Source organism: Oryzias latipes, chromosome 8 (assembly GCF_053564925.1).
Source record: "Oryzias latipes strain Hd-rR chromosome 8, Olatipes_Hd-rR_3.1".
Taxonomy (NCBI): Eukaryota; Metazoa; Chordata; class Actinopteri; order Beloniformes; family Adrianichthyidae; genus Oryzias; species Oryzias latipes.
The window spans coordinates 7,464,330-7,489,341 of NC_136244.1; the positions used below are offsets into that span (position 1 = coordinate 7,464,330).

General features: G+C 43.1%; 2 protein-coding genes across 9 annotated transcripts in view; one reads left to right on the forward strand and one right to left on the reverse strand.

The window, feature by feature from the left end:
* ep300b (EP300 lysine acetyltransferase b) overlaps window positions 1-18,937 on the forward strand; it is a 33,512-nt gene extending 14,575 nt beyond the window's left edge. For 5 of the 8 annotated variants that reach the window (XM_011478484.4, XM_011478489.4, XM_011478485.4 and 2 more), the window contains exons 19-30: window positions 5,182-5,270; window positions 6,235-6,345; window positions 7,855-7,911; window positions 8,097-8,174; window positions 10,568-10,635; window positions 10,723-10,873; window positions 12,941-13,201; window positions 13,298-13,463; window positions 13,592-13,759; window positions 13,844-14,005; window positions 14,131-14,412; window positions 14,499-18,937. In XM_011478484.4, the coding sequence (XP_011476786.1) occupies window positions 5,182-5,270; window positions 6,235-6,345; window positions 7,855-7,911; window positions 8,097-8,174; window positions 10,568-10,635; window positions 10,723-10,873; window positions 12,941-13,201; window positions 13,298-13,463; window positions 13,592-13,759; window positions 13,844-14,005; window positions 14,131-14,412; window positions 14,499-17,690 (4,785 nt within the window). In that variant the 3' untranslated portion in view covers window positions 17,691-18,937. The remainder of the gene's footprint in view (window positions 1-5,181; window positions 5,271-6,234; window positions 6,346-7,854; window positions 7,912-8,096; window positions 8,175-10,567; window positions 10,636-10,722; window positions 10,874-12,940; window positions 13,202-13,297; window positions 13,464-13,591; window positions 13,760-13,843; window positions 14,006-14,130; window positions 14,413-14,498) is intronic. The other 3 variants (XM_011478487.4, XM_011478490.4, XM_011478491.4) reach the window with 1 other exon arrangement.
* Window positions 18,938-19,671: 734 nt separating this feature from the next.
* On the reverse strand, window positions 19,672-24,637 carry cbx7a (chromobox homolog 7a). Its single transcript, XM_023957748.2, has 6 exons — window positions 24,220-24,637; window positions 23,194-23,237; window positions 23,023-23,088; window positions 22,860-22,926; window positions 21,280-21,571; window positions 19,672-21,205 (listed from the first exon to the last, which is right to left on the reverse strand). Exons 1-6 carry the CDS (start codon window positions 24,286-24,288, stop codon window positions 20,682-20,684), a joined length of 1,062 nt encoding a protein of 353 aa, XP_023813516.1. The 5' UTR covers window positions 24,289-24,637; the 3' UTR covers window positions 19,672-20,681.
* Window positions 24,638-25,012: the final 375 nt, after the last annotated feature.

The window sequence follows — 25,012 nt, forward strand, 5'->3', positions numbered from 1 at the left end:
GTTTTAAAAGTTGAAGTGACTCTTTTTTTTTTTTTCTAGAGAAAAGGTATGGTTTAGATTAAGTTTTAATAATACATATTGAGACAACAGACTGAGTGCAAAATAACTTCAAATCCCAAAAGTGGATTGTTAACAAAAATTCAAATTTTAGTTGGATATTTTCAGGCTCAGACATTTTACTGTTTGGTTCAGGTTTAAATAACATTCTAATATTGGGCAACAAACTATAGACTTTATATTAAGGATATTTCATTAAAGAACCACTCTGATGAAAATGATGTTTTCAACATGTTCTTGTGACATTTCTCTTTTGAGGACATGTTTAAAGAAAAATTAGCTAAAAATTGCATTTCTGGCTTTTTCTATATCAAAATCGTAGTGAATCAGGAGCAGACGAATAAAATGCTGTTGTAATAAAAAAAAGATTTTAATAGTGATAAAGTAAATACACTGGGCAGGCTCCCTGCTCCGCTCCAATGCATCCACTTGTAGACGACTAACTCCATTAACGTCTTTATTTTCCTCGCCTGAGCTGCTATCTGGCTCAAACTGCACGGCTGGATAGCTCTAATATTAGGGCTGTAAGTTAGTGGGAGAGTGTGTAAACAGATGAATGTTGGAAGTAAGGTCCGGCTTACTCTGCACCATTGGTCCCGTCCACACAACTCAGAAGTGAGTTTCCAATTAACTTCTGCCACTCTGCAGGAAATGGGTCCTAGAAAACGACAGGTTCATAATCATTATAAAAGATCACTGAGAATACTTTTTCAATAGATAAAAAGATATTTGAAGTGGGACTTCAGCTGTTTTGGAAACTGTAAGTCCTGTTCTGAATGGCAAACAGAGCGGTAAACATTTGTCCTGCTACCCATAAGTCACATTAAGTGAAGCCCCGATATGTTTGGTAAATGGTGACTGCATTTACAAGGACGTCATTATGCTGCTGTTACAAAGCTCATCTGAAGAATTAGACACTCGCATGGATTCGCATGGTTTACTAATGAGTTTGACTGGAATCAATTCATTTACGCTATAAGACCGGCAGGTTATGGGAAAAAATGAATCCAGGTTATCACATTGTTGGATTTTAATAACGCATTTGTTTAATAGTGCTGAAAATAAGTATTTGATCAATAACTAAATTTCCCCTCAATTCTTTTTAATGTGACCTTGGTTATCAATAATAGAGATTAGAGGTTTTCTGCAGGTTCTCAGCAGGTTTGCACACACTGCTCAGTCCCTCTGGGATTCACCCATTCCCATATATACAGTTATATCCTGCACCTTTTCCTTAATACAGCAACTTCTGTGTCTATTTAACAATTCAAGGTCATTTGTGCCCCACCAGGTGAGATCATGCACCTGGTGCCAAAGAAGGTGGAGGGAGATGGCCAGTGATTTTGTTTTCTATTTTCTAATAACTGCTCCAACAGTTGATCTCTTCTCATCAAGCTGCTTGGTTTTTATAGATTGGGCAATCTCCATTGTCTTCATGTCTACAGTCTTGTCCCTGGTGTCCTTTGACGGCTTATTGGTGCTGGTCATGGTAGAGAGGTTGCTGTCTGAATGTTGAGGGTGTGGACAAAAGTCTTTTACAGAGATGATCAATTCAAACAGGTTCCATTAGTACAGGTAACCAGTGGAGTATAGAAGAGGTTCCTAAATAAATAAGAATGAGCATGTCTGCCAGGAACAGAATTCTCACTTGTTTATAGGAGTTAAATACTATCTCTGCACTATTATACAATGAAATCCTTTATCAATCATATGCTGTGATTTCCTGGATTATTTTATTTACATTCTTTCTCAAAGTTAAAGTGTATCTGTGATGAACATTACAGACCAAACTCATCTTTAATGGGACAACTTACCAAATCTGTGACTGCCAAATCCATTATTGCCCCGCTGCTCACAAAGGCAGAAGTGTAAATTCTGTTGTTGCAGCAACACAAAGAAAAATGTCATAAAAAATTAACCCTTATGCAAAAGTATTTGTTTACATAAACACAGTAATCTCAGCTAATAACCTTTGCAGAAAAAGTGTCACATAAGCTATGATCCTATTTCCCTGAAAAATGAGTTAAATCATAGCTTTTTGTGTGTTTGTTGGTAATAGATCTTGTATAGCGGAAAAGTCTGTATCAATATTGTTAGGAATATTGATTTTTGGGTTAAGCAGAGTGTGTGGGATGTGCCCAGGAAAGCAATTCCAATTCTTTGCCCAAACTGATTGTTCTTTGGTGTAAAGGATCCTTAAAATGGAAAGATAAATCATGTCCATTTAACAGTTGTTTTGTTAAAAAACTACAAGTCTCAGTGGTGGGGAACATGAGTGGGCAAAGCTCAGATTTGGTGTCACTTTGTGCTTCATAGACGTCCTTGGTCCACCCACCGCTGATTACCTCAGGTTTGTCCAGACAGTAGCATGAAAAAAAAGGCAGCTTAGTTGGTAAAAAAGCAGAAATGCGGCCTTGTTGCACACCTCTGTTGTGGAAGACCCAGACACTGTCACAACAGCCAGACACCGTCTCTTCATGCTGACTACCAGCCTGCTCAGTTATAGCTGTGGGATGGCATCAAATTCTTCAAGCCACAAGTCAGTTCATGTGGTTTTGTTGGTCTCTCTGTTGTGAACAGCACCCTGGAGCTCAGGTGTTACTTGGGTCTTAGGTCAGAACTGCTGGCTGCCCCTTACATCTCCTCTGCTCCTTCTAATGCTCCAGCGTTGTCCTCTTTGAGGATAGTTTGTCTTCAGTTTGGAGATGGTGCAAAGGCTTACTCCAAATAATGCCTAAAGTCCCTCTCTGATCATTTTTTAATGTATTTTCAAAGAGTAACGTGTCATATTACGCGTGTTCTGCCTAAAAAAAAAAACTTAAAAAAAAGTGTCATTTTCTAAGACTCAGTTTTTGCAGTAGAAGTTCACCTCTGATTTGTGGCAAGACCGTTGGCACTCAGAGACTCCGCCCCCATCCCCTCCCATTTTCTGTGAGCTCTCTGTTTACACATTCTCTCATTAGCTTTTAGCTCTTCCTAACATTACTGTTGCAACAATCAGTGAGCAACATTAGCACCATCCAGCAGTACAGTTTGGAGCCAGCTGCCAGCTCAGACGAGGAAAACAAAGACGTACATGAATCAATTTACCTACAAGTGGATGCATCAGATTGGAGCGAAGGAAAAGACGCAGACAGTCCGATGGACTGAGAGCTCTGGAGGCCGTTTGAGCTGTAATTTAAGCTGTAACTTCTGTTACAGCAGGTTCAGCTGTTTAGCAGAGACTAAAAAAATTTTCTCACTTCACAATTTATGTTTCTTATTAACGTGGCGCCATTTAAAGGGAAAACAAGTCTTAAAACGGTATAAAATCTATTCCCAAGCAAAACTGTTACAGCAGATAGTCTACAATAAAAACATTTTCTTCCTTTTCTACTAAGTTTGTAGCCAAAGAGCAGCTGTTTGTTGCAAATATGTGCATTCAAAACCAAAACATGTTATAATTAATGGAATCCTTTAAATGTCAGACAATTTTCCAATTAAGATCAGGCATGAAGACTTTCAGGTGTATTTAATATTTATAAACAACATTGATCCTTGATTGGATTGTTTTAGTCTCACGACCAGCATTGTTACTTAAGATGATTTATGTTTGTTTAGTTTTTTTACAGTTTAGTGCGATTGTCTAGAAATAAAAAAGACTGTGGTTCTTTTGTTTTAATTCAATAATTGTTTATATGAGTTAAACACATTTAAAAACAAACATTCTTTGGCATTTTGACTTCAAATACTTACATTTTGTCCATTTTGGACAGAATTAGAGTTTTTGTTCTTTGTTTATTGAACCCAAACCGACCGCTAACTTAAGCTTGCAATTCAAGTTAAGTCAGATTCCCTGCTGCCTCTCAAAGTGTATAAACGAGGATGGTTTATGTTTCCTTCTGCTTTTATTTTCTAGCTCTGTGTTCATCACTATCTTTGACAGAAAACGATATCACCAAACTTTCTCCAGATACGATATTCCGAATGAATAAATAGTTGTTTGTACGCATCCGAAGAGGCCGTTCCATAGCTGTGTCAATCAAGACACCCCGCCTTCTTTTTGCTTCATGTTAAACACAAAATTAGTAAGAGATCAGGCCCTTTGAGGGGTCCCCTATCGAAAATGAAAGGACAATGCGGAGGCACGAACCACTCTGCACAACGCGTAGGACGGTTGCTTTCGCAAAGTCTATTAATCTCTAATAATGTACGCCTTGAAAGACCATATCCTGCTTATAACATGTTTAGTTACAAAGAAAAAATGAAAATTCAATCAAATATTAGTAGTTTTTAATATTTAAATCAATTTTTATAGGTATGACGTGTTGTCGGGGTAACGACTACAGGGCGAGCAGCGACCTAAAGTCATCCCTTCAGAGGGAAAGTTCCACTCTTACCGCACATTTTTGTCCAAAAGATGAAGCAAATGTTTGTTTTAAAGAAACAAAGATCACAAACAGATCGCTTAGTTTTATTGCAAAAAGTATCCACCATTAATTCTGGTCATTAAATGTGTATCAATCAAAGAATTTCTTTATTGATTATTAAAAAAATAAGTTATGAATATATATTTAATCTGTACCAAGCAATAAGTGAAGAACAAAAAGACAGACAATGAACTATTCGAAATTAAAGGCTACATTGCTGTTGATGGTAAAATTGGATAGATATCAGGATATATGTTGAAGGACAGAGATCTTTCTTCTGTCTTTCTGTTGTGATAAAGCGCAGAATAACGTATTTCCATCTATTTTCCAAGTGTCTTTTGCTCTGTTTAGGCCAGAGCCATTCTATTTTACCAGAACTTTTTCTAGGTGTCTATTATCACTTTTTATGGAAAGCTTTCAGCCAATCAGAATAAAGTATTCACTCGAACCATGGAATAAATGAATGAATGTCGAGTGCAGTTATGTTATTAAATGTCAACTTATGTGATGAAAAAGGGTTAAATAAATGAAAGAATTCTACATTGGAATGAATGGTGATGAACTTGCTTACAAAACAGATCCAGACTCGGCTTTAATTCTTAAACTACTCTTTTGAGTTCAGGCTGGTTGATCTCACTTTAATGTGGATTCATGGGATCACAATGCAGTGCAACAACTTCCTCAGATATTAAATCTGCAAATGTTTTCTTCCCAGTTTGAGTTTTCGCCACAAACTCTGTGCTGCTATGGGAAACAGTTGTGCACCATCCAGCGGGACGCTGCGTACTTCAGCTACCAGAACAGGTAAGAGCCGCCGACACGCCCATCCAGTTTACTAGTCGAGATCAAATCTGAGCCAGTGAAATTAGCTTCCATGTGTCGTGTTATGGCAGTATTGTTATTTCCTACAGCTTAGCATCTACCAATCAGTACAATCACAGATGAGTTTTGGATTTGGCTTCAAATGGTTAACGTGGCTTCATCTCCATCTTCATAGCGTTAATACTTCATTATGTTGTCATTCATGAAGTGGGCTCCTGTCTCTTCTGGTCTGAGCGAAATTAAGAGCTGCCGTTTCTCTGTGCACAAACTGAGGGGGAGGAGTGCGGGCGCAAGCTCGCCGCCACAAGAAAGGAGCCCACTTCATAAATGGACCGAAAGGATGATGGATCTGTGTTCTTTTGCCATTAATTTATTCTTCCCTCATTCACGTTTTCATATTTTGGAGCGCATATCATGAATCTGCACTTCCCCGCTCCTCCACAGTGGTCTCTCATGTTGCTGTAATGTTGTTGCTGTTTGCCACTGGATGTCTGACGCTAATCTTTGCTTTGCCTTGGCTCTCTGTCCTCTGTTGGTTGTTGTTCACATCCTCCCTCCTCCGTTCCCCTCCCCGCCTCCCTCTGTGCTCCTTCATTGTCTTCGTCTGACCTGTAACGACTTATTCCACGCTTATTTTTTTATATACTCATTTTGACCTCCCCCTTCCCTTCTCCTCCCCTCTCTCCCTCCTTTTTTGTAATGCTTGTGATGTCTGCATTGGCCTGCTTTGGTGTGACCAATCATCCACTCTGAAATTTACGCAAAAAATCAAAACACCCGCCCACACAAAAATCCTGCATCACGATTGGCTGCTGGCGACGACCCATCTTGCCCTCTGCCTCCTCCTGTGTGTGCGCCACCCCTGGCCTGTCCTGCCCTGCCCTGATTGGCGGCTGCTTCTTCGTGCCCTCTCTGTGATTGGCTGTGCTGATGACGAACGGTGTAGTTCACCAAAATATGGGCTTCTTGCTGACAGGTACCACTTCTGTGAGAAGTGTTTCAACGAAATCCAAGGCGAGAGTGTGTCGTTGGGGGACGACCCCTCCCAGCCTCAGACGTGAGTCCGTCTTTCTCCTGCTTTCATGTAATGAAACTGCTAACATGACAACACACTCTTGGTTCATTCAGCATTTGCATCAGCTGACAAAACCCCGACCCGCCCCGGCTTTCTGAATAGATGAATCCTGAATAAACAATAGTGATTTTTACAATTTTTTTGTTTTATCATTAAATAAATTGCTTAGGGGAGCCGGTTTAGCTCGTGCTGGTTTGTGGCGCCTGCCGTCCGTGAAACCAGGGTTTAACTCCGGGCTGCTCACTGTTCCCCCCTCTACATCTGTGCCGGTCCCAAGCCCGGTTGCTTTGAGAGGGTTGCGTCAGGAAGGGCATCCGGCGTAAAACATTGCCAAGTTTACCATGCGACTCGTTCGCTGTGGCGACCCCTGATGGGAAAAGCCGAAAGAGAAAAAAAGAGAAAAAAAAATTAAATAAATTGCTTAGACTTCATTTGGGAGTAACTGACACCTCCCCTTTCAGCTTTTGTTTATTATGAAAAGTTAAAACTTTAGCTGAAGGGGCAAACACTGTCCCAACATTTACAGAGTAGAAATGATAAAAACGTTATAAAAATAAAGATATACTGTAAAATATTGCTATGTGGCATAAACAATAGATTCCACATTGACATTAATTAACATAAATTGGGAATTTTACGTAGTTTTACATATTTAATAGTCCTAGCAAATCAGCTTAAAAGCACAAACTGATCGATATTTCAGGGCTTGTTGCACAACCTGTTGTGTTTAGTTTAGCAATCTATTGTAGTTTTATAACTGATTTTATGTTTGATGTTATAATAATAATATTATATTATTTTATTATATTATTATAACGCATTCATAAAATATTTGTATATGAATAAAACTGAGTTGAAATGTAGTTGCAGAAACTTTAGACTGGGGAACTAATAGAGACTAAAAGGAAAACACAATTATGTAGAGTGTGTTTACACAATACAAAATGAGTCTCGCTATCATTTTGGATAAAAGTCAGTTTTTCTTATGAAATAAACTGCTTTTTTGATTTATCCATTTTTTGGACCTTTAGAAATTCAAATAGTTACATTTCCTGCTTGTTAAAAGTATTTTTTTCCATATTCCTGTGTCTACAGTGATAATAGAATTTATTTTTAAAAATTAAAATGTTTCAACACTGCAGGAGACTTGCATAGTTTTTCATTTATAGCATAGAAAAAAATTATTTAAAAACAGGATTCTAATAAGAAAAACTGAATTTTTTGTTAAATGGGATCATGGTTTACATGTTTTAGGCTGAAATTCATTTATTTATGTATATATATAAAGAAATATTCTCTTTCAAAGTTGACTCTATTCTTACAGCTCAGTGGGTCATATCAGAACAAAATCGGAACTATCTTTGATACATCATCATGTCAGTAATGTTAGGGATACATTTCAGAAATGTCTGAATGAGGATTTGGTGCAGAGCTTCAGGGGACTCCTTTGTTGCCGTGGTTACAACTGTTTATTTTTTCTTATTCCCATAGGTCTATCAACAAAGACCAGTTCCAGAGAAAGAAGAATGACACTCTGGACCCTGAGCTGTATGTTTCTGTCTTTGCTCTTTTATTCCTTTTTGTGATCCTTTGAAGTTTTTACTGGAAATTGTTTGATGGAATGGAGTTCAGAGTTTCTCCCCGTCTCTTTTTTCCTAACAAACAGGAGGTTTGGTTGTTTTTAACCCTCCATGTGTGTCTGTCTTCTGTCTCCTCGTCTTCTCTCTGCCCAGACTTGTGGAATGTATTGACTGCGGTCGTAAAATGCACCAGATCTGCGTCCTGCATAACGAAACCATATGGCCGTCGGGGTGAGCCAACTCTCACGCACACATTTGTTGTATTCTGACTGCATGTGTAAAAATAAACTCATTTTTCAGCCATTAAGCCGTGACCACACTTTAAGGAAAGCAGTTCTATAAAGAATTATTCACAATAAACACTATCAAAAAATGTCATGACAACACTCTGTTTAAAATGCCTGTGAACGGTCTGATAATCAAAAGAAAAACTGTGAAATTTTTTATATTTTTATAATAAACTAGATGGTGTATTCTAACTATAATTACCTTTTAAATAAAAAACAACATTTTAACTTCAACTTTAGGATGCAAATTCCTTCTGGCACTTTAGTGACTGTTGGCAGGAAAAATTTTATTTTCAATTTTTAGTGGTTTTAAAACTCAACTTTATATTCAACAGGGTTTATTTAAAAAAAATCAATTAGTCAAAAAGATGTAAGTTCTTGACGACATAACATCCACTCTTCAAAACAAACAAAGAATGATGTAATCAATGATTTTGATTGAAAGCGTTTCTGTAATTATGTAAGAATTCCTCATTAAATGAGCTCAACTTTTATTCCGTTAACTTTCTAGTTTGTGAAAACGATTTTTCTTAACCAAACCAAATAGAAATTTGACAAATTGTTTGACATTTAATGGAAATATTCAGTCAAAACTCCATAGTTTGGCACCAATAGCAGCTCCCTTCCTCACTGCAGTTTATTGCTATCTGCCAGAGCTTTTACAATTGATCGTCTGATCATCAGTTTGATTAAGTGTCATAATAATCTATAACGATGTAAAGTCGTGGACACGTTACATAACCATACAAATAGTCCAAACAAAAGCCTTATAGACCAACTCCAATGAAAATTGTTTTTAGCGTGTTCTAGTGGCATTTGTCTCATGATGGACATATATTAGTACTTAGGCTTAAAAGTATGTCTTTATTTAAAGTGTTGTGGATCAGGAGCAAAAGAAAAAATTAGGGGGGGAAAATATATATTTATGTTGAGAATATGCTGGACGGGCATATTTACGGGGGAGAGCACTTAAACAGAGAGCTCTCAGCAACGGGCAAGGGAAAGGGAGGCGGGGTTGCTCCGCGCCAACGGTGGCGCGGAGCAACCAAAGAGTCCACAACTTGGAGGCAAATTTCTAATGAATTCCTGCTGCTCTGCAGAAACTATGTTCTAGAAAACGACACAGATCTTTTGATTTTGCCTTAAAACGGCTGGCATAATCGTAATTAAAAGACCACTGGGAACACTTTAAAAGTAGATCAAAAGATGATCGGAGCGGGATTTTTAACTGATCTGTCTGTGGAGACACTTCCAGCCCCCACCGTCTGTATTTCTGCCCAAAGCTTCAATCACGTCTTTGTCTGTGTGATGCAATCTGCTGCTACGGTTCAAATAAGCACTAACCGAAACCCGCCTCTGTGTTGGGACCAGCGGCTGAGTAGCTCGGTTGGTAAGGTGAGCAGCTACCACGCAGGAATCCAGGGTTCGATTCCCGGAGGGGAAGAAACAATGGTACTGGGGGCAATTACCATATCAATGGCGAGCAGTTAATATCACTCAGTGAGGGTCCTTAGGCAAGGCCCTTAACGCTACCGCCTCCCGAGCGCAGTTCAGTTGCAGCTCACCGCTCCCCCAGGGGATGGGTCAAATGCGGAGAAGAATTTCCCCATTGAGGGATGAATACAGTATAATTTTTTTTTTTTTTTTTTTTTTTTTTTTTGGCACGGTTCTTGCATTAGCTGGGGTATTGTAGTACATATTACATTTTTTCAAATGCTTTTCTTTTTTTCAGAGGACCACAAAAACATTTGCATCACAGCTGTATTAGCAAAAAATATCGCCACAAGTTAGCCCACATTTAAAATGTCTAACTTTTTGCCTCAAGGAATAAAAAATTATTCAAGAAATCTAAAATTAGCATTGAAATGACGTCCAACTTTTGTCATAATTGGAGTTTAACTTGAATAAGTTCGTATTCAAATCATGTTTGCTTATGTTTTTAAAGGGAATAGTTTGATCAGTACATTTTAGCCAGTGCACAGGACCATTGGGCTTAATCGGTTAAAAAACATGTGTTCTCCTGATTCTCTGTCACACAAAACCGTGTTTTAAACAAAAACTTTAAGCCTTGATTGTTGTCAGGACAAAAATGTCCTCCAGCGTTTTGGCAGCAGGACAGTAGAGTGAATCTGTCAGTTTCCCTCCGGTGTGGTCTGTTCTTAACATGAAGATGTGATTTGCACATTCATTACAGTTGTTTAAAGAGTGGAGTGAAGTGATACGGAGAGCCAAGTTACTTCTTGATTAAAAGCACTTCATCTTTGTCGACGCTGCTTATTGTTGCAGAGCCGATGGTAACCGGTAAATCTAACCGCTCACTCTTCATTTCAATCACAGCTTTGTGTGCGACAACTGCCTGAAAAGAGCCAATAAGTCACGGAAGGAGAACAAATACGCCGCTAAGAGTGAGTGTCGCATCCGTTTTACCCTCGTTCTATTGGCCCACATCCTCCTGAATGCTCTCATCTCTGTCATCTCTCTCGTTCCTGCAGGACTTCCTCAGACCAAGTTGGGGAACTTTTTAGAGACTCGAGTGAACGACTACCTCAAACGGCAGAACCACCTGGAGTCTGGAGAGGTCACCATCCGAGTTGTCCACGTCTCTGATAAAGTGGTTGAAGTCAAACCAGGCATGAAGTCCAGGTAGAGTAGATTCCCTTTATATGAGAAGATGATGGAGAATCCACGACACAGCGAAGTTACGTCATCTGTCGGTTTTAGAAAATGGATTCTCAGTAGCAAAAAAAATGTTCCGTTGAAAGGTATTCGAATGTATCCATCATTTAATGCTTAAAAAGCCTAAAAGCATGTGTTTATCATTTTAACCTGTGATTTGGCAGTTCTCTACATTAATATAAACATCTGGAATTCTGTTTCTAACAAGCCCTTTTCAGAATGATTGAATATTTATTGAATAATCTGAGGATCAGTTTGGTCAGGCAGAGGAAAAAATGCTTTGGAGCAGAGATGGAAAACAAGGAATTCAAGGCTTGACTGCAGCCAAGACACGCTTAAAGTTCACCGTTGTTTTGGTTGCTGAATAGGTTTTAGGATCAGTCACCTTTATTCCGTCGACATCTGAGCCTCAATGTTTTTTGGTATTCATTAAAAATGTGCATGTTGATCCGAACAGCAGCAGCAGAAAGAGGTTAGCTCAGAAGTAAACTGGTACTGTATTTTCCACAGTATAGGTCGCAGGAGCCAAAACAAAGAAGGATAACCAAACACAATTCACTCTGGAGTATAAGTCACATTTTTGGGAAAGAAGTGCCACGTTTCTGAACAAATCCACCAAGCTCGGCATGATGGTGTCTTGAATTACTATCAAATAAATGCAAACCTGTGCCTATTTGAATGAACACAGAAGGGATTTCCTGAAAATGTTAAACGTTTTATAGACTAATTAGGTACATTTCATATTTTCCGTGCACCGTGGCACATTGGTAAAAAAAAAAAAAAAGTATATCTCATTCATGATGCACAGAAGACATGGATGACGATGAGAGATCGGGTTTTTATTGTATGGTGAAGAGCATCTGTAAACACGTCTCTATGACTGGGTTCATGAGATCCTTCTGTTTTTCTTTTCCTTACGGCGGTCTTTGCCTTCTACTGAATGACGGCGCCTTCAGCTGTACTTCCGTGTCTCTTAACCCAGGATGATGACTTGCTGTCCTGCATTAGTCAGAGGAAGGAAGACATAAAAACAAGAATAATATTGCCTTGATGCAAAGAAGACAAATCTAAAGTTCAGGAGGAGAACAATCTGATTCTCCTCCATCTTTGTTTTGGACGGCGGTTCTATTCCTCCGATGTCAGTAACAAATACTAAAAAACACGCCTACAGTGCATTTCAGCAATTGTTGGTCGGAAACAGCCCCCCCCCCCGTGGGATAATAACAAATATATGTGTGTATGTAAAAATGTCATATAAGTTGCACTCTAGGCCAAACAGTGCAAAACAGCATCACTTACGTAACTTTGAAAAATTTTAGTCTGCACTAAAACTTAAAACTTCAAGTGTTTTTTTCAGGACAGCTAAAAACTTAACTCTCATGAGATTTTGTCAGCTTGTATTTTGTTTTGTTTGATGTGAAATACTGTGGTTCTGAAAAAACTCACTATAAAATGAGTGAAAAATGGTTTGTCTTACATGAAGCTAAAACAAACGCAACTGAAAAATCTGAATTTTAGCCAAGAGTTGGCAAACTGAGACAATATAAATATATAAATGTACATTCAACATACTCAAATAACAATGATTTCATCTTTTTGTATTTATTTAATGACATTAAACAGTTATTTTAAAAAACATCAAATTAGATTTCCTTTTTTCTGTAGAAACAGAGTAATTAACGTTCAACTATTAATCAATATGTCTCTACTTCAAACAAATACACGCAAATTTAAGAAACACACATTAGAAGCAAAATTCCTTTTATAGTTTGCCTTTAAAATGCTCAGGAAAATATGAAATAATTGAAAACAGAAGTTTTACTGAAGACGGAATTCAAATGATTTGTTAATCTGCTGACTTGTTCAGCTTTAAACTTAATAACTCTTCTGTTCCAAATACTACAGCTGACACTTACCAGGAGGGAAACATGTTGAATATTTATTGTAAAAAGTTCTCAAAGTTCTGATTGTGCTCTTTCAGCAGTTTGGGCAAAAGTGGACTTTGGGTCTCATGTCTGTGCTCCTCCTCTGCAGGTTTGTGGACAGCGGAGAAATGTCCGAGTCGTTCCCGTACAGGATGAAGGCCCTGTTTGCCTTTGAGGACATTGACGGGGCGGACGTGTGCTTCTTCGGCATGCACGTTCAAGAGTACGGCTCAGACTGCCCCCCTCCAAACCAGAGGCGGGTGTACATCTCCTACCTGGACAGCGTGCACTTCTTCAAACCTCGACACCTCAGGACAGCAGTGTATCACGAGATCCTACTAGGCTATCTGGAGTACGTCAAGAGGCAGGGGTAAGAGCCAAAAGGCTTCATTGCGCTTTTAAGAGCTACTAAAACAGGATGTCCTTTAAACTTTTGTGCTCATCTGTGAAACTGTCTGTGTTCCAGGTTTACAGCGGGACACATCTGGGCCTGTCCTCCCAGTGAAGGAGATGATTATATCTTTCACTGTCACCCGCCAGACCAGAAGATCCCCAAACCCAAACGCCTGCAGGAGTGGTACAAGAAAATGCTGGACAAGGCCGTCTCTGAGCGGATCATCCATGACTACAAGGTCAGAGGCCTCATTTAAGATCAGTTTTAGAAATTTCTCTTATTGCAAACATTTCTACTGTGATTTTTGACTTTTTTCCCCCCCTAAATATTTTAAAACAAAATTTTTTTCCTTCTGTGGTCATGCAGGACATTTTCAAACAAGCAACAGAAGACCGACTGACAAGTGCCAAGGAGCTGCCATACTTTGAGGGAGACTTCTGGCCCAACGTGCTTGAGGAGAGCATCAAGGAGCTGGAACAGGAGGAGGAGGAGAGGAAGAGGGAGGAGAACAGCACCTCCAGCGAGAGCACAGATGTGAGTAGGGTCAAAGCTAGCAGGTCCAGAGCAACCCTGCTGCGCTGAAACATGCATTAAAGATCGCCTTTAAAACATTTGCAGCCCTCCAAGGGAGACAGCAAAAATGCCAAAAAGAAGAACAACAAAAAGACGAGCAAGAACAAAAGCAGCCTGAGCCGAGCCAATAAGAAGAAACCCGGGATGCCCAGTGTCTCCAACGACCTTTCCCAGAAGCTCTACGCCACCATGGAGAAACATAAGGAGGTACTCAAACTTATGGCAGCAAATATTTCACCTTTTATACATGGAGCTTGTCTGTACAGATGAGGAGTTGGGTGCTGTCTATTTAATAGTTGAGAAAACTAACACTTTTTGTGTTCCCTTGGTAGGTTTTCTTTGTTATCCGCCTCATTGCCGGCCCCACGGCCAACTCTCTGCCCCCAATCACTGACCCGGATCCTCTGATGGCCTGTGACCTCATGGACGGCCGCGATGCCTTTCTAACTCTGGCCAGGGACAAGCACCTGGAGTTCAGCTCTCTCAGGAGGTCCAAGTGGAGCTCCATGTGTATGCTGGTGGAGCTCCACAACCAGAGCCAGGACCGCTTTGTTTACACCTGCAACGAATGCAAACGCCATGTGGAGACCCGCTTCCACTGCACGGTCTGCGAGGTGAGAGCGGCCAGAGAGCTTTCTGCTGCACAGACGTTGGTGCAACCAGCAGGAAAATCTTTTTCTGACTTCTCTTCTTTCTCCAGGACTACGACCTGTGCATCACCTGCTACAACATCAAAGGCCACGAGCACAAAATGGACAAGCTGGGGCTCGGCCTGGATGACGACGGCAACAACCAGGCTGCAGCCGCTGCTCAGAACCCCGGGGACTCGCGGCGCCTCAGCATCCAGCGCTGCATCCAGTCTCTGGTCCACGCGTGTCAATGCCGCAACGCCAACTGCTCGCTGCCGTCCTGCCAGAAGATGAAGCGGGTTGTTCAGCACACCAAAGGCTGCAAACGCAAGACCAACGGGGGATGTCCCATCTGCAAGCAGCTCATCGCTCTGTGCTGCTACCACGCCAAACACTGCCAGGAGAACAAGTGTCCGGTCCCCTTCTGTCTAAACATCAAGCAGAAGCTTCGGCAGCAGCATCTGCAGCACAGACTCCAGCAGGCCCAGATGCTGAGGAGGAGGATGGCCACCATGCAGAGGGCGGGGCAGCCAGCCGGGGCCATGCCAGGAGGACCTGTGGTAGGACTTCCATCACCAGGAAACGTCACAGCACCCAACACTCCAACGTCTGGGGGAACCCAACCCCCGACACCTCAGACCCCAACTCAGACCATGCCTGCAGTCCAGCAGCAGGGACTGGGTCCTGGGAGCGGAGCACAGCAACCACAACCAGGAGGAATGGCTCCTCAACATCCTCTCCATCAGTTCCAGCAGATGGGAGGTGGAGGTGGAGGTGGGGGGGTCATGAGCTCCCCACAGCATCAGCAGCAGATGCTCCCTCAGGTCCCACAGCAGCAGCAGCAGCAGCAGCAGCAGCAACAACAACAACAACAACAACAACAACAACAACAACCTGGATCAGGAACAAATCCGGGGCAGCACCCCAACAACATGCAGTCATACGCCAACAGACCACCAGGCTCCTCCCCAGTCCACCAGTCCCAGGGGAAGCCTGTTCTGGGCTCTGCAACTCCCCCCCAGCAGCAGCCTGGGGGTGTCATGCCTCCAGGACAACAGGCTTCCAACCAGCCACCAGGTCAGCCACCGATGCCCCCCTCTGGCCCCCCAGCGGCCGCCGTAGAGATAGCTCTGAAGATCCAGCAGGTGGCTGAATCTCAAAGAAAGATGGCGCTACAGAGGCACGCAGCAGGTGCGGGTTTGATGCCCCACCACCAACAGGCTCCAGGGCAGCAGATGAACATGGGACATCTGGGAGCAGTGGGGATGGTTGGACCTCAGGGGATGCCCCCGCAAATCCAGACAGCAGCAGCTCGAGCCCACATGGACCAGCAGCAAGCTGCTCCCCCAGGAATGATGGCCAGCGCTGGCGGACACATGCAGCAGGCCCCTCAGCAAGGAAACCTGCAGCAGATCCAGCTCGGCCCGCAGGCGCAGCAGAGGATGGGGGCTCCGCTCCAGAACCCGCAGCAGCAGCAGCAACAGTGGGCCGGTCAGGGCATGTCCCCCCAGCAGAGGCAAGCTATGATGACCCAGATGGGCCATTCAGCCATGATGCCCACCCAACAGCAGCCTCCCCATCAACCAACTCCAGGCCATGCTGCCTTGATGAATATGGCGCAGCAGCAGCAGGGTGCCGTTGGGGGGGTCACAGGTGGTGTAGTCCCCGGAGCTGCCGGTGTTCCTGGTGCTGCAGGTGGAAACATCCCACAGGGAGCTCTGCAGGAGCTTTTGCGCACACTCCGCTCCCCCAGCTCCCCGCTGCAGCAGCAGCAGGTGCTGAACATCCTGCGCTCTAACCCGCAACTCATGGCTGCTTTCATTAAACAGAGGGCTGCCAAATACAAGGGGGGGCAGGGGGGTCCTGGTGGACCAGGAGGAGTCCCAGGAGGACCGGTGGGTAACATTGCAGGAGGAAGCCAGCAGGGCAGCATGAATCCTGTGGGGGCCGGTCAGCAGGGAATGCACATGGGGGGTCAAGGAGGAACAAATGTCAACATGAGCCCCATGGCTCAGTTGCAGCAGGTCCAGCAGCAGCAGCAGCAGCAGCTTCAGCAGTTGCAGCAGCAGCAGTTGCAGCAGCAGCAGAGGCCAATGCTCAGTGGGTTACAGCAGCAGCAGGTTGCAGCTCTCCAGCAGCAGCAACAACAGCAGCAGCAGCAGCAAGGCGTGGGTCGAGGAATGCCGGGTCAGGGGCCCCAGATGGGAAACCTGAACGGAGCCCAGTTTAGAGAGTTGCTGATGAGAAAGCAGCTACAGCAGCAGCAACAACAACAACAACAGCTGCAGCAACAACAGCTGCAGCAGCAACAACAGCAGCAACAGCTGCAGCAGCAGCAGCAACAACAACAGCAGCAGCAGCACCAACAACAGCAGCAGCACATGGGAGTAAACCACAGTCAGTTCCAACAGCCACAGCCCCCCCAGGGGCAGGGCTTCATAGGGCAGCAGGGCATGCAGCCTCCAGCAGTGGGGCAGGGGCCTCCTGGGGGGCCACCCCTTCAGCAGCCCGGTGGACAGCCGGGTCAGCAGGCACCAAGTTACCCCGGATCAGTCGCTCAGCAGCAGGCCACGGTTGCACTGCAGCAGAGACTGCAGCACCAGCACCACCTCCAGATGCAGCAGCAACAGAACGCCATGGGGGGTGATGTAGGGCCAGGTGGAGGGAGTATCAGTGGTCCGCAGCAAGCACCCCAAGTCCCTCAACCCACCCAAATTGGACCCCCACCTTCAACCGCTCAAGCCCGGCTTCAACAGACTCTGCACCAAAGGATGTTCCATCAGCAGCAGCAGCAGCAGCAGCATCTCGGCCCGGGAGGGTCACCGGCCCAGCACACCAACCCCATGAGCCCCCAGCAGCCTCAACAGGTGAACCAGTCCCCCCACCCGCACCTGCAGGGACAGGGCATGTCCACATCTCTGGCCAACCAGGTCCGGTCCCCACAGCCCTCACCCAGACCTCAGTCCCAGCCGCCTCACTCCAGCCCGTCCCCACGCATGCAGCCACACCCCTCCCCGCTTCACATCTCCCCCCAGATGCAGACGGGCTCTCCTCATCCCAACCACCTGAACCAGCACCATCCAGGAATGATGGCACCTCAACAACCACAACCGCCAGCAGCCCAGCAGAACGCCATGGAGCCGTTCGGCTCGGATGAGATGCTGTCCCAGCTGAGCAGCATGGCTGGTCTGCACGGGCCAGGCGGCAGCGGTCAGGACCCAATGGGCCCCAACATCGGCCACAGCTCCTTAGACCACATGTAGGGTGGTCGTCAGCGTGTGGAGCGGAGCGGAGCGGCAGTGGAAATCCGCACAAACTGCACTCACCCAGGACAGTGTTATTGTTATTACTAAGCTTTTTTTAAACTATTATTAAATGTTATTTAAAATGTTTTCAATAAAGATGCATTGAACTGAACTTCCTATGGGAGATGAACATGAAATCAAGCAGTCGTTAAATGAATGAAAATGAATTGTAACTTATTGCTGTTAAATGTTTTCTTTGCCAATTAGGGATGGGGGGGGGGGGGGGTCTTTCACATATCATCCCACAAGTCACCCCGTGTACTGCAGAGGAAAGTTGATTCTATTTTTTTGAGGGGGGGTATGTGAAAAAAGTACTTGCCTTTTGAAAAACTGTTCTGTTTTTATAGGTTTTTAAAGTCCAAAATTATGATTTAATGCAAATATCTTTATATCAGTTGAGCTCCTTTTTTTATTTTATTCTTTGGGGCCTTTTTTTGTTTTTGTTTACGCTTCACCTCAAATCCAAACATGATGCTTTTTTTTTTCTTTCCTTTTTCTAATGTTTGGGTTTTATTTATTCTTTTCCTTCTGGGGGTGGGCGTCTAGGAGACTGCTACAGTTCCTACAGAAATATATTTTTGGTATTGACTGTTAAGATGGGGGGGGGGTTAGTATATGTTATTTCACTTTAGATGTCTTGAGTTGGGAGTGATGTCAGTGTTTGATTGCAGTGCGCTCTGCGCCGGAAGGGCGGCGGCGGACACATCTTTGGAAGCCCTCTCCAACATGCAAGCCCCCTCCCTCGAATGTGTGTGCACTCCTTCCTGTTAAAGACACTTCAAATGGAGCTGTAGAGCTTTGGGGAGGGGGGGTGCATACCTTTGTGCCTGTAACATTTTAAATACCTGGGGTGGGGCGGGCTTGTTCTAGTGTTTTTAGGATTCTGCTGTTTTCTGTAAACAGAGGATGATGATGATGATGATCCAAATGAACTGTGTTGCACAGAAACGAGGAGAAAGAAGGAGACCCCCCCCCACACACACAAATACACCCGACTCGGTCTCTTTCTCCCTCGTCCCCTTTGCTGCTTCCCTCAACTTTATATCCTCCTCTGGGGGGGACGTGGAGCTCCTTCTTTACAAACTCCATCCTCTTTATCTTTCTGCTCAGAACTTTGGGAGTTTAATTTAATATTTTTTACTGTACAAAGGAAACAAACTGGACTCGAATACTGTTTTTATAATAAAACAAAAATTACCAATTTGGTTGTGTCTTCTAAGGATATTTCTTCAAAAGATGCACTTCCTGCTTCTACCTTAGATTTAGAATGAAGTTTTTTGTTTACAAACAAAACAAAGGTAACAGCCTGCCATGCAGTAATGCAATGAGTTTCCAAACTCTTAGAAAACCAAAGTATGCGTTTGGTTTCTGTTCAGCAAAATGCAAAAAAACAAACAAACCTGACTTTCAGCACTGAAAATGCTGAAAGTTGCTTTTTTTCTCCAAAACATTTTTCTTTTATTCTGAATAATTACAAAGGAAAGAAGGAAGCTGGACACAAATATTAAAATGTCAAAATTGGAATAATGGATTTAAGGTGTTCAAACACCCCAAAGCCCGCTATCAGACCGCTCTGCTTTCCGTAAATCTTCAGCTTTAAATCGCTTGGAGTAATACTCCCTCTAGCGGCCGTAGATGTTATTGCGACCTGATATGTGTTCAACGGAGTTCGAGAAGGGTCAAAAAAGATTTCGTTTATTCTGACACACATGAGACAGCATAACAAATTCTATCGAGAATATTAGAACTTTCTCTTAAATGTTTTATTTTAGAAGTTATTCTACATTTACTTATAGAATCGTTTTATTTTAGTTCGAAAAAATACAAAAATATAAAACCACTTCTGTGAAACACTATGAACTATTAGTACTAAGAAGGGCTGATGACAAAGACGCCACACGTAATAGTCCATATGTTGGTACAAACACATGCAGGCATGTTTACTTTAGTGTACATTTATTGAAAATACAGTCAAAGTATGTTTTACTTTATTCAACAAAGGAAAGACATGATTGACAATCCGTCTTTGCTGAAGACACATAAGTTAGTTTAGCTTATACAAGTGACATGCAATAAATAATAGATCACTACATTTGCTTCAATGTGCACATTTAACTACACAGCATCAAAGCAGCGTTCTACTCTGGATCTCCTCCTCTGATATTTGCAAAGGCTACTTACTGAAAAGAGCAGACTATCAACTGGTAATACAAAAATAGAACCAGAAAGAATTTCCAACTCCAAAAGTTGAAGCACAGATAGACAACAAACAACTGTGCGCTCGTCTTTTTTTTTTTTTTTTTTTTTAAAGAGCTTTTTCTTCCATCCATCCAGCAGATCTTCATGTAAGCTGCAGGCGTTAATCCTTTGCTCGCGTTTCTTTTGTGACTGAAATAAACCCGTCCAACAAAGCGGCGGGACAGATGCACGCTGGGCACAGATAGACAGGGCATGCGCTCGGCTTTGTGCCAAATAAAAAAAGATGGAGATCTGTATAAAATGGGTAAAATCTGTAAGAAAGAAAGGAGCGGCTCAAACGGGCCCCGAAAAACAAATCTGACTGCGAGACAGACGTCCTGCTGGAAAGCACTGATGGCAACTGGAAGTAGCTGCATCAAAGTAGTGGACAGCAATGTTTCAGGCTGCTGCGGCCCGTTCTCAGTAAAACCCAGTGGCTCCTAACCTGCCACTGAGTAGCATCAAGTCTGTTGGATGGCAATGGATAACTTGGAGAGACTTCAGACTTTGTATTACCTCTAATTACTGAGCCACAATACTAAAATGACCGCTCGTTTATTTAATTCAAAGGCAATAAAATTATGTTTGGAAGAGTGTAGTTTTGTAAACATATGGAGTTACCTTACATACAGCGTTATTTACACATCCAACACGAGTGGGAAGTGGATTTACGGTTAAATCTGGATCTCTCGGTTTTCTGCCAACGTTCCCTCAAAAGCCCTTAAAGAAGCCGTCAGCCTCTGTGGCTTCGGTAAAAGTCACAGTCAGGCTGTTAACCGTCACCTGTGTCACGATCACCTTCCCCGTGGGAACGGGGCTGTCTGTCGTGGTCATGGCAACACTCTGATTGTCGTCTTTTGCCTCCTTTTTGTCCTGCTCGCCGTCTGCGGCATCACCTGGTGTAACGCCGCTCCCCTGGACCCGCATTATCACCGAGGTGGCGTTGCTTCTCTCGCAGCAGCAGCCACTCTTTTCTTCGGGACACTCCGGTTCTTTTTCGCAGAAGTCCCAATCCGAACCCTCAGAAACTTCTGGAGGGGCCTCAAAGGCTGACAAGCTCTTCTGAACGTCTGTCAGCTGGCTGCAAACTGATGTTTGTCTCTGATTTGCGTCTTCTGGTCTTTCCGTCCATGTTTCTGTGCTTTCTGCTGCTGGGGGGGCTTTTGCCTCCTCCTCCACCTCCATGTCCAAATCCGGTGGCTCCATCAAGAGAGGCGAGCTGCATTCAGACTGACCTGTGAGGAGAAACAGGGCCGGTTCAGACACCCCGCCTGCCTGTGGGCTCTAAGTATCTGCTAAGGAGACCAACCGTATGAGCTGTCTTCACATTTCTCCTCGATGGTGCCTTCAGACTCCGGCTTGTCGTCTTCGCTGGTGACCCCCCAGTCTTCCTCCACCTGCACCATTTTCTTCCTCTTGTGTTGGCTGGAGGAACGGACATGCCCCATGCTGCTCACCCTCAGTCTGTTCCTCCTCCCAACCGAGCGGCGGTACACCTGCTCCACGTCTGTGCTCGTGGAGCGCGTGAGGGAGAGACGCAGGCGGGGCGGGGGCTTCTCCGGCATCTTGTGAGCACTGCGGAGGTCCATAGGGAAAACGCTCTGGGGGGGGCAGAGACAGATTCCCAAGTTAATAACCTCAAATCTCTTCTGTTCATGAGATTCCTAAAAGTGTTATTAAAGTAACATGTCTACCTATTTTCTGTATATTGTCTAGCAAGCAGCCTGATATTGACTCAGAATAGAAGCCAACAAAAAGGTGATAATCTACAGCAACCATTGCATTATTTGCACAAATGATCACGACAAATATGTATACCAGCTTTGTTGTCCTTATGCTTGTCATAGTAACAAAATCACAGCGATGAAAACATGTTTAGCTTTAGAAATCCCGTCAATGTGGTTTTGTGCTGGCTGGAAAACATCTTACAAAGTAATAAAAATGATTTCATGTTGCATCAGATCATATCAAATCTGATGAATGCGTGAGCTCATTTTCCTGTGTCCACATTGAAGTGTACTTTCCGTGTTAATATTTCCCATGTACACGTTGTGTATCTTTGTAAGTGTACACGTTTGTTTTCAGTCGCATTTTCACCCAGTCTGCTTTTATAATGCAATATTAACTTTAAAATTATACTAAACATTTTAAAATTTAAGTTAGCAAAAATATTTTTCTAATGCAATAAATATCAAGACTAAAACAAAACAATCTAAACATAGAAAAGTAAACAGTAGATGTAATCCTTTAAAATGAGTTTGTAAAGCACCAAAAAACAATAAAGCTTTTTGCCTGAAGATGGCGCCCTTTAGCTCCTTTACACAACAAGGTGTTTTGCTTTTCTTTTGTTTCAATTTTACAGCTGTTGACTAAAACTTTGACCAACTTTTGCTTAGTTAGTTGTCATGGCAACAAAATACTAAATTTTGGGGCTAAGTAATTGTGCAAAGATTTTGTACACATACCATGATGTTTTAGTTTAAAAGAAGTGTGTGTGGTGAGTCCCACAACATATTTGAAAATACAAATTTAAAGAAAGATCTTGATGAAAAAACAGCTTCTTTTTTTTTTTACAAATAACCTAAATTCGTCAATTAAACAAACTAATTAGTCAACAATAAAAAAAATAGCTGCACATCATTGATTGCAACTATTTAAAAAAAGGTTTAGGTCATACAACTTTTAAAGCAACTATTTTAAATTCACAAATCAGTTACCAAAAAATGCAAGTGTAAAAATGTCAAATCTTAACTTTGACATTTTTGGATTATTAGCAAATAAATTAAATACCCTAATATTCTTCTCCCTTCAATGAACCATATATAAATAAAATTAAACAAATCAGGGAAAACCAGAAAAGTGTTTTCTATCAGGGTGAGGTGTATTTACCCGCAGCAGGAGCCTCCTGGGTCTGAGACCTTTCCTGCGATATGCCAGAGCTCTGACCTTCTCCTGACTGCAAAAGGAGGACACAAAAAGGTGGAGGAGGAGGAGGTCAGACAATGAGCAACGCAACTAAAACAACAACAAAAGTAATCCCCATAACACTCACTTCTCTTCGTAGGCCAGAACCAGACGGGGGTCCAAAATGTTGTCCTCTGGTTCCCAAGTGCTGTACCTGCAGACACAAACAGTTCTGCTGATTTATGGCTCCAGATCCGAGAAACCCAATCAGAACCATTAAAGTGGTGAGGTCACCGCTGATGACTCAAGGCTTACTCACTTTGGGGGCCATCCCTGCCACTTCAGTAGATACTCCACAGTTCCCTGAGGGGGGGGGGGGGAGAAGGAGGAGCGATGAGCTGATTTCTTAAAGGGGGGGGGGGTACAGCAAAAAATGCTTCTTAAAAGTCAAAAACAGCCAAAAAAAAAAGAAAAGGTGTGACTGTCTCTTTAAAGTGGACTAACTCAAAACGGAGAGGGGACATTGTTCTTTTTTTCTGCTTGTTAAGCTGCGCTTTACTGCGAGTGACGTCAGCGACAGCGGCGCTGCGTGGCCTCCAAACATCAGCGCCTCGCGCTTGGTCTCTCGCTCTCTCTCTCTCTCTCGCCGTGACGTCACCACCCCGTAAGCGTGAGCGAGGCAGTTTCAAGAAACACGCGAACTTTCTAGAACGCTACACCGGTGGCTCAGATAGGTGGGGCCACGAGAGCATGTAAACAGCAGTGTTGCGCAACTTTAGGTCACCCGCAACAAAAAAACTCTTCCGTTCGAGACCCGTGTCGGTAATAATAATATAAACAAAATCATGTACACATTTTTTTTTAACAATTTCGTGTTTTTATCCGTAAACAATGCAACCCTTAAAAACCAGTAATTTGTTATTGATATATACAACTTTACGTTAAAACGTGACACGGAGCACCTGTGGCTCCGTGCGGGAAGGGGTGGTAGCATCACGCGCTCCGTCCACATTCTCAGCTGCGCACGCTTTAAAAAAAAAAAAAAGGAAAAGAAAAAAAAGAAAAGAAAGTGCGCAGCATCCCGCACATTGGCCCAAATTCGGCTTAAAGCAAACACGCCCCCTTTTACTACAACTGCGTAGGCTCCACCAAAACATCGCTGCAAGGACACACGCCGTCCAACTATCGGTAAACTTTACCGTCAAACTGCAGCTTCAGATCGCACAAACTACGGACGCGTTCCATTTCTGAGTTGCACGCGGGGATGCACACGTGCGCATTAAAAGAACACCGCAGACTAACCTATGCAAGTAATATAAGTATGCAGGGGGGGTTATCTTCTCACCTTTCTCACTCTTTTTTTCGTTATACTCTCAACTGCAAAGACTTGGTCTCCTATTGATGACAGCTCCATGTCCCCGTGCAGCCGGCCCGTGCACGTTCCAAACAGGACTCAACTGGATCTCAGCTTGTTGTTGTCGAGGCGCACGGGTAGAACAGTTGCAGCAGGACGGGAGGGAAAGCCTTCAAAGTGTGTCCGCTGCGTGGAGTCCGCTGCGTGATCGTCCGGACGGTAGTTTTCCACCCCGAGTGTCTCCGCTTCCCGCACAGCAAACTCACGCCTCCTGTCTGGCTCACTTTTTAAAATCTGCGACACATCAACACTGGACAGCGCGCCGCTTTAAGTCGGGCGCGCCCCCTTTCCATTGCGTAGGGACAGGCCCCCGATGCGCGTTCCCGCATAGATGCAGCGAACGCGCATTGGAGCAGAGTGCAAAGCAGAGGAGGGATAAAGGATGAGGAGGGAGGGGTTACTGTCAATCTAAAGTTAGAGGGATCAGCGCCGGGTTTTGGCTGATGTTATGACTAGTAGTTCGATTAAAAATTTATAATTCTATACAGTTTCATCTATATTTAGGTTATTTTTTATTGCCAACATGCATTTGAATGTAGAAATTCAAATGTTTTGTGTATGTATATATATATATTATATATATATCCTAAATAAAGTAATAAATTATTATTTAGAAGTAATTAACCCAACACTGTCATCCACTTTATATATGTATTTATTTATATATAAATTACTTCTAAATAGTAATTGATTACTTTATTTAGTTACTGTATCAAAATTGTAA

Coding starts and splice junctions, on each gene's coding strand:
- cbx7a (XM_023957748.2), bottom strand. CDS start 24,288: ATGGAGCTGTCATCAATAGGAGACCAAGTCTTTGCAGTTGAGAGTATA. Junction 23,238..24,219: donor CGAAAAAAAGAGTGAGAAAG/GTGAGAAGATAA, acceptor CCCCCCCCTCAG/GGAACTGTGGAGTATCTACT. Junction 23,089..23,193: donor TGGCAGGGATGGCCCCCAAA/GTGAGTAAGCCT, acceptor TTGTGTCTGCAG/GTACAGCACTTGGGAACCAG.